Raw genomic sequence first — 19,762 nt, forward strand, 5'->3', positions numbered from 1 at the left:
CCTGAATCAGCCTATGCCTATTGATAGGGTGAAGGAAAGCCACGGGGAATTTGGTTTTCCACCACTGCACTGTCATATCATTGGATCACACCAACGCATAAAAAGGAGCAACTCTCATACTAAAGTTGGACTATGGAATTACTGTGTATGCAATATCAAGAGTGTACATGCCAGCCCGCACAATTGTCGTAAGGCTATACAAGTTCAGGTTAGCCTCATGCCATATTTAAATGGGCAATGTATAGCTGTTTAGGGATCCCCTCTTCACAGACCCTACAGCATTAGCAAACAACGGTATGGGGAATCATAAGGATCATGGAAAGGAGAGGAGGTTCAAACAAGCATCAAGTCCAACTGAGTGGTTAGCGAAGTAGTGGTTTCAACCATTGTCAGAGAGTCCAGCATTGGCTCACTAATATTATTATGTATTTTTAACGTCTCATCAACTGCTAAATAGATTCCTTTATGGCAGCCATTCATGGCATTGAATCTGCAGCACCGCTATTTTAGGACCTCCCAGAACTGCTCCAAATATTTGCCTCATGCATTGCATAATAGTTTGCTTTGACAGGCAATAATGCTATTAACTGCTGCTTCAAGCCCTCTGAGGGAGCAAAGAATGAAAAAGTGAAAAAAAGAAAGAGAAAGTAAAAAATAAGTTTCATAAAGTTTTCACCACGCCCAAAAAAGGAAAACAAGCAATTGGTTGTAATATTGTATAGGATAACATTAGGTTCTTATTTCTAATATACGGGAAATTGTGAAAAAAATGCCTGCAAAAAATTTTTTGTTTTGCTTTCTTTTCTCAAAATTGCGTAATAAACTATATGTACCCTAAAATCGTACCAAGAACAACTACAACACATTCCACACCGAAAAGCCCTCCGATGGCTACAGTCATGGAAAAGTAAACCAGTTATCACTCTTGGAATGTAGTCGTGTAACAATGACTTTTTTTTATTGTGCAGCAGTACTAAAACCTAAACTAAATCAAAGCTTATTTGGTATCGCTGCATTCACACTGACCCGTAGAAGAAGGTTAAGCTCTTGTTTTTTTTTACTGCAGTAAACAAGAAGAAAAAACTGCAAAGAAAATAGTGAATTTGCTGTTTTACTGCATTCCCCCTAGAAAAAATTAATAAAAGCTAATCAAAAAATGATATGTACTCCAAAATGATTCCATCGAAACTATAACTCATCTTGCAAGAATCAAGCCATTACGCTGTTATATCGATGGAGAGATAAGAAAGTAATGGCTCTTGAAATGTGACAATGAAAAAACGAAAGAAATATCTTGATTCATAATGTCGAAGACATGTACAGTATTAGGGGGTCGAAGCGCCATGAATACCAGGGGGCTTCCTCTACATAACAAAGCGTGTTTGTACGCTCTTTATATTCATCTGCAATATGCAACAATATTTCTAGGTTGTGTTGGTTCCCTATGATTCCTATAGGGAAGTTATTAGTTTTCATTAAGTTGATCAATGATTATTGGTTTATTTGAAAAGTTTTTATTTTTAGTACTGGATCATATATATATATATATAATTGTTCTGATAGTAATTAATCCAGCAGATTCTATTCTATTTAGGAAGAGATTAAATGATTGTATAAGTGTTCTTTTTTAGTATTTAGCAATAAAAAGTTGGGTCAGGTGTTTTAGTACTCTAACAAATCAACTATATTTGTATAGACAAGCATAAAATGTGTGTGTATATATATATATATATATATATATATATATATATATATATATATATATATATATAATCGGCCCATCACGATACATAATGAGTAGGACGTTGTAAGGGTTGCATACCATATAGGAAACAGTGTAGACACGGTAATAACCACATAAATAAGGTACTGAAAATATGTATGTATTTATGTAGGAGTCACTCTTGTTTTTCCCTAGGCAGTTTCTGAATAGTTTTTGCCAACAGAATTTAGAGTGCTTTATATGCCACAGAAATGAAACAGTTTCCATAGATGGGTTATCATTTGAAAAAATGATAATGTGTGAATTTTATGCTGGATCTGAAACCCTAAAGAACTCTGGAGTGATACTTCACCCATTCCTTTAGAATCTTACCAACTCTTACTATTATGTCTGTGTAGAAGTGCTTCAGAATCCACTAAGTTTGGGAGTGTGTACAAACCACTTGTGCTTTTTATAACCTGTATTTAGTTTAAGTTTGCATTCCTATAGGCAGGTCAAAAACCGCATTCTAAACCATGGCTATTTGTGGTAAACTGTATGTGCTTCTGCTCTGAGGATACACCCTCTTTAAATGCTGTTACTTCTATGGAACTGCTCCAATCATTCACCAAGGCTAAATGTTTGTGAGTTTTTACTCTAGCATATGAAAAAGCACAGCAATCGAGGAACATAGACATGGATCAAGCTGATCATAATGTTTGGTAGTCTCAGTTATACCTAGATATTGGAAAACACAAAAGACCCCGACAATGGTGGAGTGGATAGAGGTGGTTAATGGGTTGACCTATAGTCAGTTCCTAGTCACACCTAGGCCTTGTAGCAGTGCTGCTACTCTGAAGCAGGTATTTGACAAAGAATGTGGCAATCAGGCAGTGAGTGTTCTTTCTCTTCATTTGGTGTGTGAAAAACCGGGAAAAGACCTGGTTTGCTGGACTGGAACGAAAAGTTCTACCCTGTCCTCCAAGACATTCCAAGGGTTGGGCTGTCTTATGAGCTCCAGTAGCTTCCAGCAGATGTGGCTTTTTAAAAAAAGGTGTATGCTGCTCATATACAGGGTTTCCTGGCCTAGGATATACTTTATACTGTTAATGTGAACAACTTTGCCTGTATAAGAAGCAAAGAAATTGACTGAGGCCAATTGAACATCCTCTGCAATGGACTGAACGTCTTGGTGACTTGAGTCCGTCTAACTCACTAGAGCTAGTCCTTTGGAAAATATTTACAGCCAAAATGACTTTTCACCATCAAAGGGTTATTCCCCACACTTGCCATACTTGCGAGTTGCATCTGACATGTTCAGGCACAACTTGCTTCATGATCATCTGAAGCATTGGATTCCAATGTATTCATTCAGATGATAGATTTTTGGGCGCGTGAAAAATAGGATACCAGCGACTGAAAACGATGACCAATTTTATACGGCACATGAAAAGATAGGCTTTGCCCTATCTTTTCCCAAGACACACTGGAAGCTCCCAAAGGCGTCTATGGGAACTGAAAAAAAATGGAGGAGGAGGGAGTTTTCCAGCATTCAACGCTGGGAAAAGGAGCCAGCTGGCTCTATTTAAGCATTAGCAGTCATTGCAAGGATTTCTGCCAACCGAAGGATTTTCGAACTGCAGCGTATATTCTTGCCAATAGGCTGCATCCACCAGTGTAATTTGCGAAAAAAAATTAAGATTGGAACTTGATCACGGCTATTCTTTTTTCACACAATTTTTAGCCGTGAGCTGGCGAGCGTAAAAACGCATACGGTCATGTGAAAGAGGCCTAAGGGTGACTTTCCACAGAACAACTATCATATGTACAATTGCTTGATAGACTAAATATGAGTGATAATTGTTCCATGTAAACACGGTGACTAACAAGGTGACAAGCGAGAATTTGTCAAAGCTAAAAATGATTGCTAATCAATGAATTTTCGCCTTGTGTAAATAGACAATGGTCTATTAACAACTAGGCAACAACCTCTACACTAACCGTTCAGTGTAAAATCACAAAAACAACTTGTTCTAGCAACTATTCTGGGTAACTTTTTTGGATGATAGTTGTCCCATGTACATCTACCCATCCATCAACAAGCAACAGCATGCTCCAGAAATATATAAAAAAAAATCTTGTTATTTGTATAGTGCCAAGGTGGGTATTCATTTTACCAACCTCGGAAGGATAAAAGGCGGAGTCAACCTTCAGCCAGCTACCTGAACCAATCAGAGATTGAACCTGCAACCTTCAGGTCGTGAGAAAGAGCTTAGAACTGCATTTCTTCGGCCTTAACACTCTGCGATGTCAAAATCCCTTCAACTTTCATTCACGATCCTGCTCCAGGCAAAACCTGGGATTATACTGGTTATTCTTGAGTAGAAATTATTACTATGACAACAGCTTTTAATCAATTTATGGCAGGTTCAATAGTGATCATTCATGTGGTCACCTAATAAGCCCCAAGCTGCATGACTATAGAGTAGTTGGTTGAGCAGTTTACAGTTAGCGTGGAAATGAAAGGAGCTAAACTTTAATTTTCTATGTAAGTCCTGTCAGTTGTAACAAGTAATATTAATAAAATGTATAATTAAGGCTACTCCCAGGTGTGTGTAATAGCATAGTGCTTACTCCTTCATACTGTCCTCGAAATCATAACATAATATTGTTCAAATGCAAGAGCGCTGTGCCAATATTTCCACCCCGGCAGAAAGCCAATAATAATTAATTGCAGTAGCCCCACTATCATTAAATATGACAAAGATAAGTTAACAGAATTAAGTGGTGCTCACACTGCATTATTATATAACGTACAGCGATCTGCAATTGTAGATTCATCAGGCCAAGCTTTAAAAGCATTCCAATGATTTTAGTCAGGGGCCTTTTAATTACAAAATTATAAGGTAACCTATAGTCACTAATGCTTAATTAACAAGAAACCAAAGCAAATAACTGTAATTAGAATAAATCACAGCTATGAGCCGTCATCTGCCAAGATAGATTATATTTATACAATGTTCCATATGTTTCATGATATTCTTTTATAGAATCAGAATTGGTATAAATTGTATTTGCCATGTTGGTTACTAAAAATTTACAAAAATGACTGACGACTGGGCTGTAAGAAAAAAAAATTGGTGCAATGGCTCTGATTTTAGGAGTCATATTTGTCTATAGCTATTTCAGGCCATTGTTCATCCCGAGCAGAGTCTACAATGTTGGTCTGATGCTTGGCTGACTCTTGCTAAATGCTTGTCAGCAGTCTGAAGTTAGCTATATATACCAGGTGCTGTCTACAAATTACCTGGCAAGTATGAAAAGGGCAAACCTAAATAGTTCATCTTGCTGAAATGTAAAATAAAATGCCAACGGAGAAAGACAAACTACTGAAGAATAAAGAAAATGATTCCGAACCATTCACCATGCAGTCTACTAGATAGAGCAGAACAAATGCTTAAAAAGAATGGCAGAAATGTCATGGCATCTGAACTTTGCATTCTACAAATCTAGCCTGGGTGGGTATGTGCATCGCCATGTCCTCTCCACTGTCAATGGATACTTCTGTATGCCTAATTGAGATTACTGGCAATTTCCCGTAGAGTGTAAAAATAATCAATTTTACATGTTGCATAAAAAGGAAACCTTTCAAAGAAAAGCTGCCGCCAGGACCCTGTGCTAAATTAGGCGCTATATGAATTAAGGCCGTATCAAAGCTGATAGCAGGATTGGGCTCACTAAATGTACTTCCAAAGTGCCAAACAGTAGGCAAAGAGAAACGAGAACCCAGAATGAATGAATGTCTTGTATTTGAAAGGTTCTGTGGTGAAGTATGTTATTGAGCTCTGTTGAATGGTGGAGTGCACACACAAAGGAAATGTTTCCTGACTTTATTCTAATGACATCTGTTCTGTGGTAAATGTCCTATTCTTTACTTCAAAGAGATAAATGTTGGTCTTGTGGATAAGGAATATCAAAAAGTACTTGTTTTAGCCATGTTCTCATAGCAGGGGGTAAAAAGTTTATGTATAGCTCTAAACTTTAAATCGGAACCAATTTCACACGCGTCTGGAAAAGATAGGTCTTGCCCAATCTTTTTCCTAGATACGCTGGAGGCTCCCATAGACTTCTATGGGATCTGAAAAAAAGGAAGAAAAATAAAATAAAAAATAAATCTTGTTGTTTGTATAACGGCAACTTATTCCGCAGCGCTTTCAGGTGATTTATTTATTACCCCCCAGCAAGCTGGGTACTCATTTTACCGACCTTGGAAGAATGGAAGCCTGAGTTGACCTTGAACCGGCTACCTGAACCAAACAGGGATTGAACTCACAACCTTCAGGTCATGAGCAAGAGCTTCGGACTGCATTTCTGCTGCAGCATCCAACATTGGGGAAAGAATACAGTGGCTCTAGTCAACCCTTACCAGTCATTCTGAGGATTTATGCCAACCCAGGGATTCCCGGGCTGCAGTGTATTTTTTTTGCTAGTATGCCGCTCTTACCCGTGTGAATGGACGAGAAAATGAAACTTAAGATTGGGAATTGCTTCAGGCTTTTTTCTTTTTGCGCACTTTTTGCCCACAATGCAGTCAGCGTGAAAATGTATACAGTCATGTGAATAAGGCCTTAAGGGTACTTTTACACGTAACGAGAAATTGTTTGCCAGAGTGAATGAGCGAACATTGACACAGTTTGCTCGTTTGCTCAGGCATTCAGTTTAAACATGCAGATAAATTGTTTATTTTTTCACTGGATTTTTCAGTCATTCAGTTCACTGCACCGGTGAATGAGAGCGACTGAATGATCGGTGTGCAAACCGAACAATTAGCAAACAATGGCTTTTAATGCTTGCATAACATGAACGATAAGGGCTCCTTCACACGGACGCATTTTTCATCAGTATTTTGTGAACCACAACCACAAGTGAAACCTACAGAGAGAGAGTAGAATGGAAAGATGTGCATGTCTTCTGTATTTTGGACCTATTATTGTTCATTGTTAAAGCACTTTAAGATAAAGAATGTTGACATTTTCTACTTTGTATATTGCTAAAAGCATAAAACTGAAAACAACAGTTTCTTGTATATTAAAAATTCAAATAAAAAAAGAACACTTTGGGCAAAACTGATGATGTGTTATGTTTAGTGCAGAATCCAAGGAAGCAGCTAGGGATGAGCGAGTATACTCGCTAAAGCACTACTCGTTCGAGTAATGTGCTTTAGACGAGTATCTCCCTGCTCGTCCCTGAAGATTCGGGGGCCGCCGCGGAGCGGGGAGAGTGGGGAGGAACGGAGGGGAGATCTCTCTCTCTCCCTCTCTCCTGCCCGCTCTCCCCTGCTCCCCGCCGCAACTCACCTGTCAGCTGCGGCAGCTCCCGAATCTTTAGGGACGAGCAGGGAGATACTCGGCTAAGGCACATTACTCGAGTGAGTAGTGCTTTAGCGAGTATACTCGCTCATCCCTAGAAGCAGCGTATGACAAAGGGGTTTTCTCTTTGTTGGTCTTTGAATCTCTATGTCCTAGTATGAAGTGCCCCCTCAGGCCCAATACAAATACAATGTTCCAGTTTTGGGTGGAGGCTTCTTTTAACTTTCTAATTGGTCGGTTTAACATAGATCACAATCGATAAATATAAGTTTTCTACTTCAATATCTGGTTATCTATAAGTTGCAATTGTTCTTTAAAGGTCAATGTGGACCTATATAATCTTCACATAAAGAGAGGCCTTTAGTACATTTCCAGTTTTATATATATATATATATATATATATATATATATATATATAGATATATATATATATTACTTTAGTGGGAAGCACTCTTTATACCCTTAACTGAGTAGAAGTAAGCCATTTCACATTACCATTTGGGGATATTACTTAAGCCTAATATAATAGCACAGTTGCACAGAAAACAAATCTTACCGCATCTGAGTGCGAAACAATAAAGGCTGCATGTATTCGTAAAATAGTACATTCCAGTTTTTAATGAAAACAGTTAATCTCGACTAGATGAAAGTATGTTTTATTATATGAAAAAGAGCAGCACAGATTGTAGGTTTGACATTTTCTACACTAATCATATGGAAAAGTGTATAGTGTAGCTAATCAGTGCACAGAAAATGAAATATAGGTGAAGTTGTATTACAGCTCAAAGATAAAATGGGAAAGGGAATAACATTGGTCATGATAAACAGGTGGTGGGATGATAAACAGCCACAAACCCAACAACTATTGCTTTTCAATTTGCTACTTTACTTTTATACCATTGTTATTTTTAGTTATTTCAAAGGCCTCATGTATGAATGCCCTTGTCATCAACGAATAACTGCTCAAACTCCAGCAAGTTGCTGATTTTTTGCTTCTATTAAAAAAACAAAACAATACTTCGTATAACTAAGTATAATAATAACTAAGAGACAATTTTACGTACAATAATACAAATTATTGCATTTATACGTCATCGCTGATTAGGTATTCTACCATTAAAGGGGCTGCACTAAAATTCAGATAAAACAGTTCATAAATGACCAATGTATGGGGGCTAACTGAGGAAAGTCCCATTGATCTTTTTGAATGATTGAATTCCAATCCTGATAAGGGCCTTATTCTTAACTCATTAAAGGCTCATTTAGACAACGATTATCGCTCAAAATTCACTCAAAAGCCATCTTTTGAGCGTTAATCGTTGTATCTAACTGCACTGACATCGTGCAGTCATTGTTAAGCCATCACTCATTATTGTCTTTCAGCATGCTGAAGGACAACGATGAGCCTTATCAGGAATTCACAGCAGGACGCAGCTGATACTATTGTTTCAGCTGTATCCCGCTCCCTGAACACAGGCTGGGTATGAGGAACACAGCGGTCCAGCTGTGGACTTTATACCCCGCTCAGAGCGCTCGGCTGTATACCAGCTAGGCACTCCGAGCAGAGAACAGCTGGATGCAGAAGACAAGAGGGGCCACCCTGCTTGTCTTCTGCATCCTCAGCTTGGAGTGCTCGACTGTATAACAGCCGAGCGCTCCGATCGGGGAACAGCTGGGTGCAAGGAATAGCTGGATGCAGAAGACAAGCGGGGCCACCCTGCTTGTCTTCTGCATCCCTCGCTCGGAGCGCTCGGCTGTATGGTGCTTCACGGTCAATGGTCTGCAGCCCCATATGCAACAATATGCAGTGCACTATATGTTCTGACACATTTTACAGTAGCTCTTCTGGGATCAGACAGGTTAACCTTTGTTTGCCTGTTCACTGGTTGTACCTTTTCTGGACCACTTTTGGTAAGTACTAACCACAGCTACTGAGAACATACCCCAAGCACTGCTGTGAAGGAGATGCTCTGAACCAGTTTTCTAGCCATCCCAATGCGTTCCTTGTCAAAGTTGTTCAGATAATTACACTTGCCTAATTTTCTGCCTACAGCACATTAACTTGATGAACTGACTGTTCACTTCCTAATATATGCCAACCTTGGACAGGTGCCAATGTAATGAGATAATCAATATTATTCACTTCACTTGAAATTGGTTTTAATTCAAGCCCACACTATAGTATGATCGGAGAAACATCAAGCCAGTGGCATATGTCTTTAAAATAAGTTCTGGAAATTTTCTTAAGGTACAGCCTAAACTGAATGTGGTGAAATAATAGAATATAACCTGCAGCATTCAACAAACTGACCCCTAAACAAACTCAAGGCTACGCAAGAATGGCTTAGAAACGAAAATGTTAATGCCCTGGAGTGGCCAAGTCAGAATTTGGACCTTTATTCAATTGAGAATTTGTGGCTGGACTTAAACATAGGCTTTTTCTTACAGTCTCTAAGCAACTTGACAGAGCTTGAGAAGTTTTGCAAAGAAGAATGGTAAAGCATTGCTGAACATATAAACTCAAGGATGTAACTGCTGCCAGAGGAACATCTCCAACTAAATACTGACTTGGAGTAAATGAATGTTTGTGTGAAAGAATTGTGATTTTTCACTTAGTGCTATGTTAATTGGAATACAATTTCCCCCAAAATTGGAGAGAGTGTGAATATCTATTATTAAAAAATTGTACAGTATATTTATTGGGCAGAACATTTTCTGTTGTACTTTACTAATAATTTTTCATCCTTGAAATAACGTGTTTCCCCCAAAAATAAGACACTGTCTTATATTAACTTTTGCCTTACAGTGTCTTATTTTCGGTGGGTGCCTTATAATACTTATTATGCCTTACCTAGCAGCGGGTCCCTCATGCTGGTCTCAGTCTCTGCTGCAGGTTTTCGCGTTCTCCTGCATGCCCACAGAGCAGTTCTTCCTGGTAGTGGGGCTTGAATACCCCGCCTCCAGCAAGCTAATGCCCTGATTGGTTAATCGAGCACCACATCAGCCAATGACATCATTGAATGGCTGTGATTGGTTAAACCAGTGCCGGCTTTGATTGGGTGAAATGGCGCTCGATTAACCAATAAGAGCATTAGCTTGCTGGAAGCTGGATATTCAAGCCCCGCTACCAGGAAGAACTGCTCTGTCAGCATGCAGGAAGACACAGAAGCCTGCAGCAGCACTGCTGCCCAGCACGAGGTACCCGACTGCTGGCTGCTAGGTGAGTATTGTTTTGGGGCTTTTTTAACATGCAGTGTAGCTAGGGCTTATTTTCGGGGGAGGGATTATATTTCAAGGCCACCACTCCTTCCCAAAAATCAGGGTCGGGCTCATTATCAAGGAAATTCAGTAGTTGTATGCCTGAGAGTGAATGGAAAGGCAGACACAGCTACTTATTCTTGGTATGAAATGTAAACAGCTCTGAGCATACAGTCTTTCCAAATCGGAAAAGTCTTCACTTAGCAAGCCTATTAGGCCCCAAAATTTAGGAGAATGTTTACCATTTGTATGCATGACATTATGCATTCAAAGCAGAACTGCTTGGGGCAATAAAGGTTTAAACAGATGGCTGCGGAGAGTATTTGCGCATAAAAAAGTAAAACTTCTTTGAAGTCAATGGTTTTGTTTCGTCCCATTTTGTGGGTGTGATTTTCACACACACAAAATCACGCCTGCAAAACGGGATGAAATCATGGTCGTGTGGTTAAACCCTAAACATATATTTATTGAGTGCTTTCAATGGTGACATAGGCATAAGCTGCAGCAGAAGTGTTTCAGCAGCAGAATTTGCCAGAAGTATCTACCAGTATAGCAATGGATTTGGAATGGTGACATCCAACATGTTTGGTCCTTCTTTTTCCCGACTTCTGCCATTGGAGGACTGTCGCCAGGCTTCTGTATACATTTGATTGTCTGTCTGGTCTTGCTGAAATTGATAAATTTGGCCAATTTTGACCCAGCTTGGCTAATAAATATTTGAGGTTGATAACATTGTTAAGTGCTGTATTTAGCAAATCCCAACCATTATTTTACCTATTTGGCATCTATATTTATTTCATAAATCAGCTATTCACTAAATTGAAAAAAGTTGTAAAGTTTTATACACCAGTAATACAAAATTGGAGTACAGTCCTCAGGTAGAAAACCTATGTAAACTATTGACAGCTTGAGAAGAGTAGGTTCATCAGAAATTTAATGAGGTGAGCGAAGGGCATAAAAACTGAAGGTTAAAACAATTAGCATGACTGGTCACCTAAATTAATGGCAGAAATGGAAAGAATGCCAGCATTTAATTGACACTTTTGTATCCTGGTATTAACATGAACAAGAAACATTTAAATATGTAAGAGAGTCCAATCGATCACAATGGTAATAGAGACAAAACTATACTAAATTACTGCTGATGTGAACAATAGCTTCTATTAGGAACATTTAAAAGGGAAATAACAGCCTACATATATATTTTATTTTAATGACAGTGCATTTACTATTGATAGGGTCAAATAATATAATATGCTCCTTTAAGCAGTTTGGAAAGGTCATTCGTGAGAGCATGAAAGTACTGCTCTGCACTGTAAATATTCTGACACACTTATTCTTACAGGAATATACATGTGCAGTGTGAAAGTTTAATGGCAAGGCGCATGAATGCCAAAATTTATAGGTCATGTGCATCACTTACTCAGGATATAGTATGGCTACATCTATTTTAAACACAATTGCAAATGCAATGTTCTAAATGATAAAAAAAACCTTACATATTTAAGAAGTTGTCCAAGACTTTGGGGATTTTTCTATTGATAAAACATTCTCAGAATAATGGCCCATTTTCATGCAAAGATAATCTTTCAAACGGTTGAAAGAGTGAAGGTTTTAGCAATCTTTTTGCATAAAGTGTTAATGGCCACTTATGGCTATTAACACTTTATCATCTTCATTTGCATGTAAAAAGGCCTCCATGAGCTGTTTGCAGAGCCCATCATGTGATTAATCACATGCCCAGCTGCGCACACAGCTGCATTGTTCTCGTCGCGGGTGCTGGCAGAATACAATGTTATTTCCCAGCTCCCTTCGGAGATAACAACCTGCAATCTACTGGCAGACAAAGGTGTTTGCTTTATCTCTAGTTCACCTTAAAATCATCGTTTAAACAAAAGTGCCTGATGCCCGCATTTACATGTAACGATTATTACTCAAATTTGGTCGTTTGAACGAATTTTGATCAATAATGGTTAAGTGTAAATGGGCCTTTAGTCATCAATAGATGACTGGCTCAGGATCTTCACTGATCAGATGTTTGCCGGGTCCACTGTCAGTGCAGACAGCATAGAAAGCAGATCACACTGTTCGTATTGCAGCACACCAGTTTGGTATTATAGGCACAGCTCCCAGTGAATTTAGGGAGAGCTGCGCCTGCACTGTCAAACTGGGCTGCTGCAATATGAACAGTGCAATCTGCTTCCTGTGATGTCCATACTGACAGAGGTGCCAGAAATCAGCTTATCGTCTGGAATCCTCAGTGGTGGACCCTGTTGATCATCTATTTATGACCTAGTCCTAGGACAGGTCATCAATATAAAAAGACCTGGACAACTCCTTGATAGAGATATTCCTGGATATAACATTGATAGTTTCTTCCTTAGGATAGACAATATGTAATCTGTGGTGATCCAATCCCCAGGAGCAAAGTTGATCTGGAAGTAGAAAGGGGCATTTGCTTTAGCAATATGGCCTCTTTTTGCTAAAGCGCCACACATGGTTTTGGAAATGTCAGGTACTACAGCTTAGCTTCATTCAAGGAAATCTGGCTGAGCTGTAGTACTAGAAATAGCGGTGTGAACAAGGAAAGTGCTGTGAAAAGTCGATGGCCTTTTCTCTACTAATTGATGGGGACCTCACACTGATTTATCTTAAGGATGAAAATTTTTATCATTAATGATCTTAAGTACAACAGACCAAATCCATAGACTGGGTTCTGGTATTCAACTTCACTGGTCTGATTATTTAGGACTGAGATCTAAAATATAACTTTTGTTAATTTAATTTAAAAACAGTAATATCCCAGGCAATTACAATCACTAAACTAAACTGAAAAAGACCCTCTACCAAATTCATACATACCCAGACCACTAATCACATTTCGCCGTGGGCGCAACCTTAAAGACAGGGTGGTCAAGAGCCATTTGATTCCATGTAATACATCCACCTGGTTAAACCCATCCGTGTGGTGATTGCTTGGCATGTAGACTCATAAAAAAGGAGATACATTCGCTAACGCCCATGCTAAGAAATCGTACAAAATCAGGGAATATTTCAACTGGCGGTCGTCCAACTTGGTTTATATGGCCACCTGATCATGCCCCAAAAATTACGTGGGTAAAACCACACAGCAATTTAGGAGACACATATTGGCGCATGGAGGCAACATTGGGAGTAGGAGAGTAACCCTCCCGCTAATCACATGTGCCACCATCACAACGGGGACTTACAGTACTCCCACTTCCAGGGAATTGAATCCGTGAGAGCTTTTGGCCGACGAGGAAACATAAATAAGAAACTACTCCAAAAAGATTGTGAGTGGATCTATAAAATAGACTCCTTTTCCCCAAGGGGCTTCAATGGACAATTATTGTTCAGCTGTTTTCTCTAATTAGGACACTAGCTAATTTTTAGCATTTTGCCTCCCAAAAAACGCAATAAAAGTGATCAAAAAAGCTGTATGTACCCCAAAATGGTACAAATAAAAACTACAGCTGGTCCTGCAAAAAGAAGGCCTCACAGAGCTCTGTCTATGGAAAAATAAAAAAGTTACAGGACTTTGAATGCAGCGATTTAGAAAAAAAAACGTTTTCGTCGTTTTTTTAATACAGCTGGTATAACTTATACCAGCTATACATATATAATTACAATTCCTCCTCTACTCACCTCTGCAGCAGCCTCTGGGCAGCCTGTAATGGAAAGTCCCCCGTCCTTTAATCACATGACCAGAGCCTGGTCATGTGATCTGCAGCCACAGGTCCTCTGTCAGGTCCTGTGCATCCAGCGCTCCAGAGGTGAGTCGAGCCACACTAGCCCCTCCCCCTGGTAATCGCTGGCCGGCAGAGACTGACAGCTGTAGCCTATCAGTGGGAGGGCCACGCGCCGTGGGAGTCTGCAGCCTGTAATTGGCTACCGACTCCATGTGTAACAGCCCTCCCCTCTGCTCTTGCCGACCTGCGGTGCTGCCTCCCGTCTCTCTCCTCTCTCTCCTCCCCTCTCCCTTCTCAGCCATCATGCGGCCGACAGCGCCGGTCCTCTGGGCCCCCGCAGCTCAAGGGCCGGGTCACCGTTGCGACCCCTGCTTCCCCTCACCGTACGCCAGTGATATATATATATATATATATATATATTTATGGCTTCACCTAAACCAATAGCTTTGACCGAGTTCTAGTTGTTTGCTACACAAAACAATAATCCACCAAATTCTCAAATCCTCATTTGTGTAGGGCTAGATCTTGGGTGTAGCTGCCTTGGGACATAAAGCAGCACTGTACGCAGCTGGAAGCCTTTTTAGATATGCACCAGTTAAGCAAAGCATATTGATTACATCTAAATTACATGAGCCTTGGATGGAGCTAGAACGTAGACAGATATATTGTTATGATGCTGTGAGGGTTACAAACATAATATGCATAAAGTAGAAATTAAATGCCTAAAATGATCGTTAATAATTGCATTATAGCAGATTAATGTAAAGTTATCATCATTTTAGGGTTCAAAGAAACTTGTCAAGGTTCATTAAATGATTCTTATTTTATATGAAAGAATAAAGTAGAAATTCTTTTGTTTTCATATCAGTAATTGTGAAGTTCAACTGACTTTCTGCTGATAGTATCCAGTTATCTTGCCACGTTCATTTCGGAGCTCTCCTCAACCTTCACCACTCAGGACTTTTATATGAAAGGTGCAGATTTAATATAAACGGAGCACAGGCAATATAACGTGATGCGTTGGATATCTCACCAGGTGAGTTGGGACAGTTGAATCAACCATAAAGCATACAGGTTAATTAGCAGACGTTAAAATGCTTACTGGAAAGGAAATGCTGAGACGTGGGGCCAAAATCCCTGTGGGCTTCATGCAATTGTCTGATGCGCTCATCAATGGACACCTAGGAGGGAAGGAAGAAGAAAAGGCGATTATTTCAACATGTAATGATGAGCAGCAATTAGGGAAGGAAGATATTATTGCTCCGTGAGCCTTGGGGTCTCAGACAATGAAATGCTGTGTCAGGAGTCTTAAACTGTAAAGAAAATGCCTTTTTTTATTATTGTTTGCAATACGCTGCCTCGTTTAAACTCGGGGACGACAGAAAACACTAGAAAACAAATTGCTATTTTTCTATAAGCCATTAAACCAAAAACCATATGTCAGCCCTTTATGACCTAAGGCTACTACATTAAGCGGTAAAGGTGAAATCTTGCTTACTCAGCCTAAGTCTCGGAGTGTGTGGTCCTATTGTATAAACCTATATTGGTATAATTTCTTTTTATCTTTAAATCACCGGGGTATAAAAATAAGAGCTGTGGAAGGCAAAGAAGGATGCAATTGATGCTGTATGGCGATAATTCTAGTGATAGAGGCTATGTCAAAACAGGGCTAACAGCGAGAGTGTTATTTATTGGCACATCAGACGAGAGCAGCCATCTCTATAGAAAAGGGACAGCGGAAAGCCGAAACTTTAAACCGTTTCTTGTGGAAATTGTACAGTGCGAAGACAGAAGGTGAATGCACTAATAAAAACAGTCTGTCGCGCTCCTTCCCGGTCCCCACTTATGTTTTAAAGGTATAATTGAGAATATATTCATAGGATTTCCTCAGTCATATGGATTTGACTGTAAAACTATTAGTTAATAATTTACAGTGATATACCTTAAGAGTATCTTTTTTTTATATAAATTAGTAGTCCAAGCGACTATAAGAAACTTTGTAATACACTGTATATCTCATTAGAGATAAATGTCTTTCTCCAAGATTAGCCGCTTCTCCTCCTGCACTGATCGCTCACTCTGCAGGTACTGATAAGAGCCATATACAAGTCTGTCCACACATTATAGCTGATTATAGATATTTGGTAAGATCTTATAGTCAGGGAAATTCTGGAAATTGTTGTTCTCTCCTCTGCCAACTTCCCATTATAATAGCCTGGAAGAGCTGGGAGGTATAGTTCTGTTATACTCCCGTTATGTAATGCGTAATTTCCTCTGTTAAAAGAGTATTTAGGGACTTTAATTTTTTTTATTGATGACTGATAGATCATGGATAGGTGATTGGTGAGGATCTGCTGTTTGGGATCCCCACCGATCAGCTGATTCGCAGGGGCAACTGTCCCTAACAGTAGCGCAGAAAGCTGAGTGCTGACCGTAGTGTAGTGGCCAGGGTTGGTACTGCAGGCACAGGTCCCAATGAATTCAAGCTGCATCTGCAATACCAACCCAGGCCACTGCACTACGGTCAGCGCTTCCTGCTTCCTGCACTGACCATAGCAACAGCGGCAGAGTGGGCTCAACTCCCGAGCCCAATCCATACACCCTCTGTGAACACATATAGTTATCTTATGTGGTTGCAAAAGGGTTAAAGGGAATCCTATTCGTGTCCAGCCGCTACTTGGATGCCTCTGCCCTGTGCCAGTCACTGCACTGGCTGCCCGTTATACACAGAATTTAATTCAAACTCACTACCTTCATCCACAAAGCCCTCCACAGAGCAGCGCCACCCTATATTGCCTCCCTCATCTCAATCCATCACCCAGCCCGGGCTCTCCGCTCTGCTAATGAAACTAGACTGCATGCCTCTCTAATTCGCACTTCTCATTCCAGCTTCCAAGACTTCTCCAGAGCAGACCCGGTCCTCTGGAATCCACTACCAAAGGCTACCCGGGCAATGCAGGACTCATAAAACTTCAGGTGTGCTCTAAAAACGCACCTCTTCAGGGAGGCATACCGCATTCCCTAAACAAACCCCTCTGTACGCGGCCTGATAACGTGCTTTCTGACCTACTGACTGCAATCCTTGCCAGCCACCATCAACCACCTTTGCAGTCATACCGATTCTTCCGTCACACGGCTAAATGTCTAACCATTGTCTATGTGTATAGCATCCTTCACACTCCACCTCGCCATACCGTGTACATCTCCAGCCCCTTTACGCTCTGTATCACCCCATTACTTGTAGTAGGTAAGCTCGTTGGAGCAGGACCCTCACCCCTATTGTTTCCATCAACTGATTACTATATGTAACCGTGGTTCTGTAATTTTTGTACTTTTGTCTTTCTGTATTCCCCTGTCTATGTAAGCGCTGCGGAATATGTTGGTGCTATACAAATAAAGATTATTATTATATATAAAAGCAGTTGTCACTTATTAGAACCATTATTGCATATACTTTTATTATCACATTAAATTTGGCATCCCCCAAAAATACGCTAAAAGTAGAAACATGTGAGCCCTACTTGATCAAACACAAGGATATATAGGTCAAAAATAATTCCAATACATGAAACACCTGTGTCTGGGAATGTATCATTACGTCGGAATGTTGTAAATGTCTCCCTGATATGCTCAGTAGAAATTGTGAGGTCTGCTTATTGCTAAGTGAACTATATTTATTGTATTTCTCTGATGCAAAAATATTAAATCTGCTATTTGTATGCTTGGCACAGGCAGAAGCAGCTTTAAGAATCAATAAATCTACTATGATTAAATAAAATGAGATCTTGACACAGTTTTTCAATGTGTCATGTAAACATATTTGCTCAGTAAATAACCTCACAGATCCAATGAGAAATCTATCAAATATCAAATGAAATTATGCGAATTACAGAACATGAGTAAGGATACATCTCATAATACCAGGACTGACTTTATGTAACAGAATGGGAATGACTGAAGTTGGTGCTGTAGTCTTTATAAGGGGTGGACGTTTAGCATAACCAATAGCTAATTGATAACTAATTTCCTGCCCTCATTTACCACTAATAGCCAATGAGCAAAAGACAAGATACAATACTTTATATTCTCAAGTTTCCCCAATAGATGACAGAGAACTCATCTACTATTTCTTCCCATCAAACCTAAGGGAATATAATTTGTCCAGTCATCCAACAAGTAACCAACCTGTATAGCCTACTCCGTAGTGCACACAAGAGAATGAAAGCAACCCTTTATATCCAGCCTTTCTCAATGGATGATAGAAAAAATAACTTCTCCTATTTTCTTATTGGTTACAAGTAGAGATGAGCGAGCACCAAAATGCTCGGGTGCTCGTTACTCGAGTCGAACTTTCAGTGATGCTTGAGAGTTCGTTTCGAGTAACGAACCCCATTGAAGTCAATGGGCGACTCGAGCATTTTTGTATATCGCCGATGCTCGCTAAGGTTTTCATTTGTGAAAACCTGGGACATTCAAGAAAGTGATGGGAACGACACAGAAACGGATATGGTAGGCGAGGGGCTACATGTTGGGCTGCATCTCAAGTTCCCAGGTCCCACTATTAAGCCACAATAGTGGCAAGAGTGAGACCCCCCCCCACTGTCAGCATAAAGATCGTTCTCCTCTGCCACAGCTGTAACAGCTGTGGCAGAGAAGAACGATGTTAGCCCATTGAATTCAATGGAGCCGGCAATACAGCTGGCTCCATTGAAAGCAATGGGCTACCGGCGATCGCGGGATGAATTGTCGGGAAGGGGTCAAATATATAAGCCCTTCCCTGCAATTCATCCAGAAATGTGTAAAAATAAAAAATATATATATACTCACCTGGTCCTGGCAGACGGAGTTCAGCGCGGCCGGCGGCAGTCCTACTGAACTGCTCTGAACAGCTGTGAGTAGTATTCAGCAGCCGGGGATTTAAAATCCCCGCCTGCTGAATGAGCTGCCTCTAATTGGTCACAGCCTGACCAATCAGAGGCAGATTCCACTCACACACCCATTCATGAATTTATGAATGGGTGAGTGACTGCTGCCTCTCATCTGATTGGTCCCGCTGAGCCAATCAGAGGCAACAGTCACACACCCATTCATAAATTCATGAATGGGTGTGTGAGTGGAATCTGCCTCTGATTGGTCAGGCTGTGACCAATTAGAGGCAGCTCATTCAGCAGGCGGGGATTTTAATGGAGCCCATTGCTGTATTGCCGGCTCCATTGAATTCAATGGGCTAACATCGTTCTGCCGGGACAAGGTGAGTATATATATATATATTTTTTTTTACACATTTCTGGATGAATTGCAGGGAAGGGCTTTGCTTTCAATGGAGCCAGCTGTATTGCCAGTTCCATTGAATTCAATGGTCAGTGCTCATTTAATCGAGACGAGTACCGCGCGGTGCTCGTCTCGAGTAACGAGCATCTCGAGCACCCTAATACTCGAACGAGCATCAAGCTCGGACGAGTATGCTCGCTCATCTCTAGTTACAAGTCATTTGCTAAGCTACTCCTTGCTGGAAACTGGAAATATGAGCAATCACATATCTCCAGCTCTTCCTATTGGATAATAGGAAATATAACTTAAGGCCCATTTACACATAACGGTTATCGCTCAAACTTCATTCAAACTACCAAAAATGAGCGACAATCGTTACATATAAATGCGGGCATCGTCCACTGTTCGTTTGAATGATGATTTTAAGGTGAACTTAAAATCCATCGTTCAGC

At 40.2% G+C, this 19,762-nt stretch overlaps 1 protein-coding gene across 1 annotated transcript in view; it reads right to left on the minus strand.

Moving 5' to 3' along the window:
• DMD (dystrophin) overlaps positions 1-19,762 on the minus strand; it is a 2,524,637-nt gene that overhangs the window by 330,688 nt on the left and 2,174,187 nt on the right. The window contains exon 61 of the mRNA XM_066577956.1: positions 15,142-15,220. Within this exon, the coding sequence (XP_066434053.1) occupies positions 15,142-15,220 (79 nt within the window). The remainder of the gene's footprint in view (positions 1-15,141; positions 15,221-19,762) is intronic.

This window comes from Eleutherodactylus coqui, chromosome 1, assembly GCF_035609145.1.
Source record: "Eleutherodactylus coqui strain aEleCoq1 chromosome 1, aEleCoq1.hap1, whole genome shotgun sequence".
Lineage (NCBI taxonomy): Eukaryota > Metazoa > Chordata > Amphibia > Anura > Eleutherodactylidae > Eleutherodactylus > Eleutherodactylus coqui.